Genomic DNA, 13,624 nt, shown 5'->3' with positions numbered 1-13,624 from the left:
TTCAACAGAAGACATCATATTTGGAACATCACAACTTTAGCACTTCCCTGTTCCTAAATGGTTGATAAATACTAGTGTCGATAACCCACTACCAATATTATCCTTTCATGTGATTAACAAAACACAAACTTGTCACAACTCACAAGCAAGCCAAAATCTACGTTCTACACATTCTTCTTCAGCCATAATGTAACATACAAAGCCATCTTGTACAAGAAAGCAAATATTCATGGAAAAAGAAAAAAATTATTCCAGTATAGGGCCTGAATTCAACGCAGGTAGCTACCATGTTTTAGGCTTAGCTATATCAAGAGGCTCAAGCAGTTTGACCTGTACCGAGAACTAACCAAAATTGTATTTACAGGAGAAGAAAGCATGATGATCATGTGCTGGAGAACGTATCAATCATATTCGTGTTATATCCAAAATTCAAACCAGCTGCTAGTACCACTCCCCCTTTTGAGTTGATGACACAAATCTAGCCTCACGAGTAGTTTTTGTCCATTGTATTAGCAACTTGAAAGGAACAGTATGAAACTGACTACTTTAATTTATTCTGAAGTGTTTCTGAAGTTAACCATGTATATCGCAGCTATAGTAACGATGGCCCCGACTAGCTGTACAGGCGTGAAGGTCTCCCCGAGATACAGAAACCTGAAATACCAAAGCAAAATGTTTGAATCATAAAAGGTAAAACCCAGATACATTGACATGAATCTGAAAGTTCAAAAGAATAAGTGTGAATCCCTAGAGAAAATGTGAGTGGCACAATGTACAACAAAATGATAGGGCCAGGTCACACTTAGGAAGATTATGAACGATGCATCAAGGTGGTGGTTCTCTTCCAAAAATGTGTGCTTTTAGTTGTGAACTTGTAATAGGTACTTTCTTCTCTTTAATATTCTACTGTTAAAGAATAGCTATATCACCAGTCACTTGTTATTTATTTCTGATTTCATTCTCCCTACTACGTAACATAAAAAACCTGAAAATTCTGTTCCACAGTAAGGCAGCCTTACCCAAAAATTGAAGCAAACATTGGGGTCAAAAACGTAAGTGAACTGAGCTTGGTCAAGCTACCTGCAGCATATCACAAGTTGCAAAATCATTACACTGCATCTTTGAAAAACAAAAAGAATCTCATAGCTAAACAGGAGCCAATGAACTATTCTAACTTCATATTTATCGTGGAAGCTTGAAGGAATAATAAAATACTCATCTGCATAGAAAGAAAAGAGGAATATCATGACATCAGATATACAAACCTTTAGTTGCACTATAAAAGAACACACCATAGCTCACAGCACTTCCAAAAATGGATGTGTAGAGTAGTGCCAATATATCAGTTGAACTGTACTCTTGAAGACTCTGACTGAGAGCAGGATCATTGTTAAGAATGGAGAATGCCACTAGAGGGAGGCCACCAATAACCATATGCTGCAACAAATATGGCAGGGTAAACATTTGAGCTATGCTTCCACCTAAACAATGCTGCCATCTGCTAAATAGCTTCTTCCTATCACTTGCCCAATCCTCTTTTCTTAGACAGATATAGTTTTCTTTTAGATAAAATAATCAATAAGATACAAGCCTAAGATCTATATGATACATTTTCACTGGTTATAGAGAGTTTAGAGACAATTATCTTTATGATATATGATGATCCATAACACAAACTCCAACACATCCAAGGTCATATAGTTAGCAAAAATTGCCATCTTGTATTACCAAAAAAGTATTGCATTTTGTCTGATCATTCCTAGATTGAAAGAACAATACTAACCAAGCAATTTAGTTTCATAGTATCCAAATGTGGTAACCAACATGAAATCAACAAGCATTAGATTCTATAAATAGATTTGGAGCCTACCCATCCAGTTGCCATGACAGGATCAGAATACTTGGAGACCCATCGAACCATAACTGTGCCAACTGCCATACTCTGGGCTGCAAGAAGCATCCACCACTCCCCACTTCCCCATAGTGAGAAATTGCTTTCATCAAATGACAGCACCGGTAACTGCAACAAACACGGTGATCCTTCACTACCAAACAAACATATAGAAGGTAACTCATAGGTAGTTGTACCTTTTGGGCTGGTAACTGTTGCACCCTTCATATATTTATAAAACGGGTAATTTCAGGTTGTGTTTAATGAGTAGGATAAGTAATTTAGTGCCTTTGGTATAAATGCAGACTCGAAGTTTACCTCGAGTAATACAAGTCCAACTACACCAAGGACTAGACCAGCAGCACCAACAATCCCAATGGATTCACCAAATAACAAAGCTGCAAGCACAGCTACTGTCAAAGGTTGTGAATCAATTATAACCTGCATTAGAAAGCACCGATACTTATTTAACGTAATGTGATTAGTTGAAGTGCAGTTACACTAATAATAACAATAACAGTAGTCATAAATAAGAGATTAACTGCAAACATACGCTGCCCAAACCAGCCGAAGTCCTCTGCAACCCTTCTGCAAGAAAACCCTGTTTACATTAACATCACACCAATCAATTAGCATTGCTTTCAATTCCCCTTCATTCTAAACAAACAAACTAACGAAGTAACAAATATACTGCCATGGAAAATTTCATAACTTTTGAGAGCATAAGATATGAACAGACCTGAAAGCAAGCTGCATCAACTAATGCAAAGAGAGAGATTGAGAGCCAGGCATTGAGTCCCGAAGGGAATGGTCTTCCCCTTGAAGCAGCGAACCCGATGAGGAGGAACCCGGCAGGTATTAGCCGGAACGCCGACACAAAGAACGGGCCTGTCCTTGGAATCACCTCCTTCATAGCCACCATTGCAGTTCCCCAGAAGAAGAACGGTGATACCAGCACTGTCAATTCCCAAAGCCCTTCCGCAAGGCACTTCAATGATTCACCTTCTTCAATCCACACACAAGATAACTTTAGTTAAACAGATTTCTTTTGTTGCTGACAGTTATTAGTTAGTAGTGTGGTCCGTTACTGACAGTTACAGACTTAATGTTAGTTATTAGTTAGTTAGGGAAATTGTTACTAGTTCATTTTGGTTACAGACTGATACCTTGTTCCTTATTGTTCTCCGAAGATAACGATACGGTGCCGTTTTGTCCCTGTTCTTCATTGGCGAAGGGTGCAACGCACTCGACGTCTTGGCCGGTGCCGACGCAATCTACGGCGGAAGAAGGAGGGGGATCTTGGAAGTCAAGCTGTTGTTGTTCGGTGCCGGTGGGAGTGCAGGAGACGGTGAATGGTTTGTGTCTAAGTGAAGTGGTGCGCGGAACCCTAAATCGAATGGAACATGCAGCGGTAGAAGATGGAGAAGGAAGGAATGGGAAAGTGTTGATGCGAAATTGAGAAGTGTGAGAGTTGTGAATAGAGAAGTAGCGGCCGGCGGTGGCGGTGGCGGTGGCGGAGGGAGACGTGCAGCAGCGCGCCATGAGTGTTGTGTCGGAAAATATGTAGCGGGAAAAATGTGTGGTGGTTATAACCGCTAACTGCACCTGAAACACTTCATGGATGTATGATCTTTTTACAAAGCATGGGTCCCTAGCATCACACGTACTTCTTTATTCTTCTCCATAAACCTTTCTTATAATTGAACGCAAACTAATAAGAATTTTAGATTAACAAATATTAAGAGTTCAAATTATATATTTTTTTGTATATAATAGTTTATTGGCCATATTTTTAAATAATGTTTAAAGTTGTATCTCTGCGACAAATTAATTCAATACTAAATATGTATCTAATTATATAATATTATGTTAATAAAATAATTATTTTTTATATTAATATTATATATATAAATTAATTATTAAATCAATTATTTATATAAAGTATATAAAAATACAAAATATATAATTAAAATAAATTAAATAATATATTTATTTATATATAAATACATTATCATTAATTTGATAACTATTTTTATAATATTTTTTGCTTTCATATGGATATTGTTAATAATTATTTAAAAAAATAAATATAATTAAATGATTATATAAAATAGTTTACAATATTAATGTATTAAAATTAATCTAAAATATAATTAATTAATGTCAAAAATAATAATAATGTATTGAATTTTTTTTTTATAATTCTGATCAATATATTTTTTTTTAACCTCAACATGTTTACATTGAATTATCATCAAAGACAAAAGTAATCATATATCTAATATTAAGTCTTATGATCTAATAGAGATAAAGAAAAGAGAAATAATTTTGAAAGAAGAACAATACGAAAAAAATTTAAGAATTAAAATTTTAGCAATAAGTTTTAACTATAAAAAAGTTTAAAGATTATTTTAAATATTTAATTAAAATATTATGAATAAAAAATATTATTTTTTTAGTTTTTTACTGTATCTTTTAATTCGACAGGTTAATAACTAATCTGTCGCATATTTGAGCTCTATTTAAAGGTTTATCATTAGTCTTTGAACTCTATTTAAGAGTTTAACGATGACTAATGAATTAGATAAAAGAAAAAAAAAAGTCTAAAGAAAAAAAAAAACCCAGAAGTAGTCCAATAAGTTTGGTGCTGAGCCTAATCCATTTGGAGGGAAATAAAGGGCTTTCCCTAAGTTGAGTCCAAGTTAAATTTTGTATGATTCTTACATGTGTTAGCTATACATAACACTCAAGACCAAAAACAAAAAGTGTATTTCTTCAATTTTTGAAAGAAAAAAAAAATATTCCAAACCCATAAAAATAATAATAAAAAAAAGAAAGTGGATTATACTCTTAGAAGTTGGTAAGCTATAAAACAAAGAATAATTCAGAATTCTTTTTCTATTTACAGCTCTCTCTTTTTTTTTTCTTACAAATTTAAATGGTTCTATATCTTTTTAGTAATATCTGAAATCAATTTTCAATACATTTTTGGTTTAATATTTTCGTTTTTGACAAATTTTAATTATCAAATTTGTCTTTAATTTTTTATTTTGTTAGACGAATAAATTTTATTTCGAATTATGCTAAAATATTTAGATAAATTAGTTTCATTATTATTTAAGAAAGATATAAACATTTTAAAAACTATTAAATTCTTATATCAATCGTTTCACGTAGACAAATATTCATATGTAAGAATAATTTGTTTACAAAATAAAACTTTCTAAAACTAATTTACTAATAAAAATTATTAGAGAATGAAATGTAGAAAAAGAATTTCTTAGGTAGCGTTTGATGGAAAGACTGAGATTAAGAGACAGAGACTAAGAGACAGAAATTGAAATAAATGTCAATATTCTGTTTGGTGCAAAGTGAGAGACAGAAATTGAAACAAGAATGAAATTCTAATTTAATTTGCACAAGGGGTAAAATTGAAATTTATTAATTGAAATGAAGGTATTTTAGGTATAAAATGTTATTAAAGTTTCAGCCTCCATCTCTAAAAATTTTAGTCTTCTGTGTCCCTACTTTTTGGAGGTACTGAAATACTGAAATTTTAGAGACAGAGACAGAAATTTTAACACCAGTCTCTGAACCAACAAACATGATACTGAATTTCTGTCTTCAAGTCTCTGTCTCAGTACCTCAAAACAAACGCTACCTTAGAGATGATTTGGGTATATATTACTCATATTTTTCTATCTAGAGACATCAAACACTATTTAAAATTTAACTAACATAGTGGTTACTTACTATTCAAAATTTAACTAATACACGCATAACATAGTCTTTAATTTGGAGCAAACGCGTTGTACTATATGGTGTGATGCTGAAAAATTAACTAATATCAATGGAACATTCTAAAATATCGTTGTCTATTTACAAGATATTTATTATTTTATAAGGGTGACTTTACTCGTAAGCAATGCCATGATGATTGATATCTATATGGAGGAAATAATGAAATATAGATATTAACTAATTACAGTAGTTTAGTATAGTTGAAATACGAATTATTATTTATATTAGAAACAAAATAGAGCATGACACTTTGAAAGTTAGAAACGACGGTGCTTATTTTCTAGGCTCTAGCTGAATTTTTATGATTAGTTACTATTTTTGATAAGTGATATAGTAAAAAAAAAAAAAAAAAAAAAAAACAATATGACGCACAAATTATGACTATTTCATGTAACGGACAAGTAATAAAAGTAACATTAAAAAAAAAAAAGCATAATAAAAAACTAGAGGAAAAAAAAATAAATGGTGTGAATAAGTAAACGGTGACGTCGCTATTATATTCAGCTATCACACTTATATTATGTCAAAAATGTTGACTATTGTAATAACAATTGATGGAAATAATGAAAATGAGTATAAACACAACTAAAGCTTAAAAAGATTCCCACAAAAAACTTTATTATAAACACACAAAATTCAGAAACACTCAAGATCAGAGCTTTCGTGCTGCGTCAATAGAAGGCTCCTATAGTCCTATTTTCATGAATGAGAAAGCAAGAAAAGTTAGCAAGACGGCAAAAATAATATACTTATTAACATTAGTATAATAAATAAAATAAAAGAAAGCGAAAACGTTGAATATATGGCACATGTGATTGATGACCCTAATCATAATAACCAAATCATAATTTTATAATTTTTGTTGGAGTTTAATTTTAATACAGTGTAAAATATTTTATACAATCGCTATAATTATTTTATTTCTGTTTTTTATGACTATTCACGTTATGTGACATTACGTAATTAAATATATATATAAAATTATTTTACACGGATACTGCATCAATTTTTTTCTTTTTTGTGAAAACTCAGGTGCAGTTGACTTCACGTGAAGTTGATAGTTGAAAGCCGTTAGATGAAAATTTAGTCAAATCAGTCAAATCATCTAACGGCTCTGAACTATCAATTTCACGTGAAGTCGACCTGAGTTTACAAATTTAAAACCGAGTAGTGACGATTATGATGCAACTTTTGTGTTTTTATTAACCATTCAAGTCAAATATTGGAAGCTTCTTCAACCACTCTTACATACTATAACTTGGTCCTATATGCCTTCATTATCATTCATCAACCACTCTTTAATTCTTTCTATAAATCTCCCTTCATCTCTTCCTATATATTGATACATAGGAAGAGAAAAAAAAATAACATTGAAAGTTGTATTATTCGTCGTAAAAATCAGTCACTAAAATCAGTTACATGGCGGATAATCAAAGAATTCACCCGGATATTGAGGCTTCACCTAGACCGTCGGCGCCGTTAGTCCCCGGAAACATTGCGAAATCCGAGAACGGCGATCCGAATAATAGCCCTCTACCACCACCACTTCCTCAAAGAACCTTGCCAGTGATGCATTCAAAGCCACCAAGGAGAAGAAGAAGCTGTTGCTGTAGATTCTTATGTTGCACATTCACAACACTCCTGATTCTCATCATTGCCATAGCAATCACTGCTGGAATCTTGTTCCTAGCATTCAGGCCAAAGATTCCAAAGTACTCAGTTGACAAACTCAGAATCACAGAGTTCAATTTCTCTAGTGGCACTAACATTCTCTCTGTCACTTCCAATGTTAGAATCACTGCTAGAAATCCAAACAAGAAAATTGGGATCTATTATGAAGGTGGGAGCCACATAAGTGCATGGTATAGTGGTTCTCAACTTTGTGAAGGGTCTATGATAAAATTCTATCAAGGTCATAAGAATACTACTGTTCTTGATTTGCCACTCAGAGGCCAAATTCAAGATGCAAGTGGATTAGTTAGCAAGATTCAGCAGCAGATTCAAGATACCAATAATATCCCTCTAGATATTAAGGTCAAACAGCCAGTTAGGGTTAAATTTGGAAAATTGAAGCTTTTTAAGGTCAATTTCAGGGTTAGGTGCAAGCTTGTGGTGGATAGCCTTAGTGCTAACAATGATATTAAGATTTCAAGCAGCAGCTGTAAGTTCAGGTTTAGACTATGAATTTGGTGCAAAAGATTTGAAGTCTTTGGATTTGAGTTTTTTTATTATTAGTAGAATATGCTATAGTTATATATGTTACTATTTAAATTTGTTTATTTTTTTTATGGTATATGGTTTAGGATTTTTCATAAAGGATGGAGGATTAGATGTAGGTTTTATTTTTCTCCATCAGTCCTGGTACTTCTGATTCTGTATTTTTCAGCCACTTCTTACTCGCATGTATTTTTTGTATAGTATATAGTACTATATAATAAACATATGGATTTTCTTTTATTTCTATATATTCATTGTTGAATGCCAAATATGGGTGAGAGGCTTTTCTAAGAAGAATAGGATTGTAATGGAGATCTAAAAATATAATTGTCCGAACCACAATTTTAATATCAAATAAAATGTTAGGGACAATTTTAAATAAAAAATAAAGTTAGGGAAGATTTTGATTTTCATCCTAAATTTTAGAGATTAAAAAGTACTTATTCCCATGTTATAAGATACTTAAAATAAGAGGATGAAAATTTTTTATACAAAATTACTAATAAAAATACCTAAAAAATCAATTCACATTAAAAAACATTAGAAGTAGTTGATAATATAGATATATAAAGTTTTTATTTTTAAAATAGAAATTAATAAAGATACAACGATGTTACGTGTACCTACAAAAACGAGTTACTTGCATAAAATATATATTAAAGTAAAAATATATATTAAAAATGAAACAATACAAGTATTCACACAAATATATAATGGTTAATTTTTTTTATGTATATATAATATTTTTAGTAAAGATAATATTTGATATTATATAAATAATTATGAGTCTTAAAATTTTTATAAATTTACAATGTATATTTTATGCGATTAAATTTTTATTATTTCATAAAATATTTTTTGACTTGTAAATTATGTATTTAAAATTATTTTAAAATATTTATTAATTGTTATTATAATTTATTTGAGTCTGCTCTTATCCTAATTTTTTATAATGGTAAAGATGTAAATAGTGCAATTTGTAAATAAAAAATTAAATCGGTACAATTTATAAATTTTAAGGATCACTTTGAGAGATAATTTGTTATTGTTATTAATAGTGATATTAATTATTGTTCACCAAATCTATGTATTTGGTTTTAAATATACTCAGTGGATTTCCATTGTTTAATTTGTTTTCTACTTGATTTGGTTGTTGCTTATTTTTCACATTTTCTTCCAATTAGTTTTAACGTGGTATTTTTTAATATTAAGGAGAACATTGTTTATATTTTGTTTATATCAAAGAGTCCTTTGTCAAGCCCATTAAGCCTCACCCAATCTTTATACAGTTGTAGTTCCATCACATTACAAACTACCCTTCACACCTAAAACAGCTTCGACTCAGCTGCTCCTTTACAAGAAAAATAGTGCCATGTGTCATTTATCCATTAAAGAAACGAGAATCTCTTTATCTCTGGACCAAAATAACCTCTATGCACTTTCCAATGAGTTATGGCTCAAATGACATAGTCTCTCCATACTCAATTAAGAGGTTGCGAGTTCGAGTCTCCTATCTTTGTTAAAAAAAAAAATCTAACAAAAAGAAAGAAATCATATGGACATTAAAATTACAATTGAAATGCAACAAATGCCTCAAGAAATGCAAACAATATAATGAGAGAAAGAGGAATGCTAGGGGGCAGCAATTTTAGTGTTTTGTAACTATCAATTGGCTATCAATAGTGTTTTTAATGGTATGAGATTACATCTAATGATGGGAGATCACTCACTTTTATTTTGATGGTTAAGTGTTGGCCAAAAAACACAAAAGTTGCTGGCCCCTAGACTTTTCCATGAGAGAAAATCTATGAATCTGAATTTACTTGGTAAGTAAACATGCTTTCGATCAACTGACATAACTTGGCCAGAAAACATAAATATTTCTAAACATGCTTTGGGATCTGTTTCCCTGGTTCTTTAAAGCAAATCTTGTATTTTAGAAAACGCTTCCTCAACACCAACAGTTACTGATGTTTCACCAGCTTGTAGTGAAGGCTGCACAATGTGGTCTGAATGGTCACTGTGCTCATCATCAGCAGCATTGGATTCTAGGCATTCTTCCACCATAGTAGCTTCAGGTAGTTCATTACTGTGGTGTCGTGAAGCGATCTCAATGTTCACTACCGGAGACACCTCCTTTTCAATATATTCTGGCAGCTTGTCCATAAAGGTTCCCAGAACCCAGAGGAGATAACAGAAACTTATTCCCACAATACCCAAAAATAACTTTATCTCCATCAATTCTATTATCAGAGCTCCGGCAAAGAAATATACTATTATTGTCCCAAAAATAGAACAGGGAATCTGCCTTGAAAAGCTAAGCGACATCACGTGGAAGGCACCGCAGGAAATTATGTCATATGCATTCGATCTCATCCTCACCTTTGCATCACTATCGAAGAAGGAGTAGACACCAGGCAAGATCAAGGCCAACACCAAGAAAGTTGCCATATTTGCTCCCAACCTCAAGATCCTTAAGAAACTCCCTCCCTTAGCAAGGAAAGCAAGGAGAAAAATCATCAAACTGAATAAGGTGTAGATAATGATCTTGAAGGAGTTCCACTCTTGGAAAAGATACTTGGAAGTTGAGCCAAGAGCATAGCACAACAGTCCAACCACACTTGAAACAAGACCTATTAATCTCCACACCTCTATCTTAGTTGGTTGGATTACAAAAAAATACTTGATTGGTTTGGTTATATGATGATCTTCCGGCTTCACAATGGTGTAGTCAGCAACAATAATGAGGACATAACTGAATCCTAAACCAACAAGACCTAACAACACATTTATCTTCATCAATTGAGATATTAAAATCGCGGCGAAGAAATACAGGAATTCGATGAATCCGGAGGTAAAGGACATCGTGGCAAAGGCCACATAAGAGACCAAGCTGTATGCATCTGGTTTTCCTTTGGTAGCTTTGTCGAAAAAGAAGGAGTAGACTGTGGTGGAGGCAAAAACCAAGAATCCCACATGTGCTCTCACTGCCATGAACTTCTTCCGGATTATAATGAGATGCAGTTCCTTGGCATACAACACAAATAGTAAAACCGTCAAACCAACCACCGTGTAAACAACGATCTTCGGCGAGTTCCACTCCCCAAACAGGTCTTTGAAGGAGGAACTTAGGGCGAAACAGAGGAATCCAACCACAGTTGACGCAACACTCAGCGTAGTTCTCCACACTTGCTTCATCAATTGCTGCACCCAAACCAATAACAACCTCATTCTTCTGTGATTCGATAGCTCAATCAAAGAGGGAATCAAAATCCAATACAAGATCCTGTAATTCGTAATGATCGTATACTTTGACTGGTCTTCATGAATTCCGAGATGAGTTACACTAAAATTCGCCACTAGAAATTTAGAATAATACATGTTAAAATATAAAAATATATATTAAAAATAAAAAAAATCTAAGGGGCAATAACTTTTGTGTTTTCTGTCTACCATTTAACCATTAAAATAAAAGTGAGTGATTTCTTATGATTAGATATAATTTCACACCATTAAATGGCAACAAAACACCAAAATTACTGGCCCTAACATTCCTCTTAAAAATGAGTCAAATTACAACGTATATTTTAGTATGATTATATTACAGTGACTACACTAATTATATAAATGGTGTTAAAATTAAAATTATATTTTTTATATTTTAATAATATTTTTTAAGTTATACTTTTTAAAAAATCATAATAATTATAGTCACCGTCATATTAAAATAACTCATATATTTATACATAAATATATAATAATTAATTTTAAAATATAAATAATATTTTTATCTTTTGATAGTTAACATTAAGTCAATTTTAGAAGGTAGAATTTATAATTTAAAATATAAAATTAAAAATTTATAATTTAAAATAAGTAAAAGAATAAATGACCATTTGTACCCATAAGAGATGAAAAACGCTGACATTTGTACCCATGAAAGTTCGAAACTAATCTTGTACCCATGATAGATGTTGTCCGTGTGATAAAAGTGCCATGACTTGGATCTGAGCTTGGTTCGTAAGTTTCCGAACCTACGTGACACTCCCAACCTCTCCCCCCCCCCAAATCTGAGCCAACCATTCACCATCATCAACTTCATCTTCTTCACCATCACCATCACCTCAGCACCGCCACAGCCACCTCCCTTCACCACAACCTCCGGCGACAACCCACACCACTGCGCCCTTATCTTCTTCTTCCCCTCTTCTCACCTCCGCTGAGCCCAGAAACCACAGCGCCAGTAGGGGTGGCAATGGGTAGGGTAGGGTAGGGTTTGGAGCCAACCCTAACCCTATCCGCGAGTTGAGATTTTTATATAAACTCAACCCTATCCTACCTGCGGGTTGAGAATATCTCAACCCTAACCCTACCCGCTCTTAACCCGCGGGTACCCGACCCTACCCGCAGGTTACAAAAAAAAAGAAACAACATTATTATATAATTTGATGATAATTTAAAATAGAATTGACTTTTATGTAAAAAAAGTTTATTAAATTATCAATTAATGATCTTCTTTTTAATGACTAAGGATTTTTTGCATTTAATGAGAGGTCTTTGGTTCAACATCTACTTAAAACATATTTTTATATAAGTATATAACATATGCATATATAGAGTGCGGGTTGGTCGGGTAGGGTTGAGGCTCAACCTGCACCCTACCCGACCTGCACGAGAACCCTACCCACACCCTACCCTACCCGCTGCGGATCGGGTTGGCAACCCTACCCGACCGGGTGGGGTCGGGTTGGGTACCCACGGGTAGGGTACATGTTGCCACCCCTAAGCGCCAGCTCCTCCTCTCCACCAAAGCCCAGAGCGGCAGCGGCCATCTTCTCCATTCCTGGGTCTCCTCTCGTCTGCCACCAAACAGCCGCGACACCCAACCTTCTCCGCAGCGTCCTTACGGCGTTCCAACCCGTCACCACTCCCCTGTCCGAACCCTAGCTCCGCCAACCATCATCGTCGGCCTCTACGAGCCACCGCAACCCTCTTTCCTTTTCTCCCCTTTGCGTGTTCTCTGTCTTCCTCAGCCACACCAACGAACCGGCCACCTTCTCCTCCCTCTCTCTCACTGGCCGAACCGCCGCGCTGTCGACGAGCCACAGCGACACCGACGATGAGCCCCTTTCTCCCTTTCTTCTTTCTTCTCTGTCATCCCGTCTCACCATCGCGAATCAGCCTAGCACCGTCGCGATTCCAGCCCCGTTTTCCGTTCTCCCATGGAATGACCAGAACAGGGTGCAGCCCCTGTGTCTTCCATCCCCTCCGTTTTTTCCTGTGTCATGGCTGCGTTCACTCTCCGCTGCTGCAATTGAAGCAGTGCCACTACCAGGCCGCCGCTTTTGCCCCGGCCAATTCAGCCATCATCTTCCCTTTACCTGTTCATTCTCTGCTTCCCATGTTCCCATTTTCATTTGTTGAATTCTGTTTCTTTCATTGTATTGCTTTTAGTTCATTTTGCTTAATTTGGTTAGTTAGAAATGCATGTTAGTGGATTTAGGTTTGTTTTGATTCATGCTGGTGTTTGAAAATTTTGTTGTTTTGATTCATGCTGCTGTTTGAAAATTTTGGCTTGTCTGATGCTGCTGGGAGCTTTGGGGGAGGTAGGGTTCGGACAGGGGAGTGGTGACGGGTTGGAATGCCGTAAGGACGCTGCGGAGAAGGTTGGATGTCGCGGTTGTTTGGTTGAGAGGAGGAGCTGGCGCTGTGGTT

General features: G+C 34.4%; 2 protein-coding genes across 6 annotated transcripts; one reads left to right on the top strand and one right to left on the bottom strand.

Moving 5' to 3' along the window:
* Positions 1-148: 148 nt before the first annotated feature.
* Positions 149-3,599, bottom strand: LOC112719832 (WAT1-related protein At3g02690, chloroplastic). Of its 5 annotated transcripts, none has more exons than XM_072206279.1 (9): positions 3,058-3,567; positions 2,631-2,893; positions 2,445-2,492; positions 2,210-2,332; positions 2,089-2,113; positions 1,871-2,045; positions 1,266-1,498; positions 1,020-1,080; positions 149-654 (listed from the first exon to the last, which is right to left on the bottom strand). In XM_072206279.1, exons 1-9 carry the CDS (start codon positions 3,431-3,433, stop codon positions 552-554), a joined length of 1,407 nt encoding a protein of 468 aa, XP_072062380.1. In that variant the 5' UTR covers positions 3,434-3,567; the 3' UTR covers positions 149-551. The 5 variants fall into 5 exon arrangements, with proteins under 5 accessions (XP_072062380.1, XP_072062379.1, XP_025626330.1 ...); XM_072206278.1 differs by having other exon boundaries at positions 2,631-2,896; positions 3,058-3,566; XM_025770545.2 differs by lacking the exon at positions 2,089-2,113 and having other exon boundaries at positions 1,266-1,437; positions 1,871-2,020; positions 2,631-2,896; positions 3,058-3,599.
* A 3,348-nt stretch (positions 3,600-6,947) lies between these two features.
* On the top strand, positions 6,948-8,155 carry LOC112719830 (NDR1/HIN1-like protein 6). Its single transcript, XM_025770540.3, has one exon. The coding sequence runs from the start codon at positions 7,112-7,114 to the stop codon at positions 7,874-7,876; it is 765 nt and encodes a 254-aa protein (XP_025626325.1). The 5' UTR covers positions 6,948-7,111; the 3' UTR covers positions 7,877-8,155.
* Positions 8,156-13,624: the final 5,469 nt, after the last annotated feature.

This window comes from Arachis hypogaea, chromosome 11 (genome assembly GCF_003086295.3).
Source record: "Arachis hypogaea cultivar Tifrunner chromosome 11, arahy.Tifrunner.gnm2.J5K5, whole genome shotgun sequence".
Lineage (NCBI taxonomy): Eukaryota > Viridiplantae > Streptophyta > Magnoliopsida > Fabales > Fabaceae > Arachis > Arachis hypogaea.
This window is presented reverse-complemented; position numbering and strand designations above follow the sequence as displayed.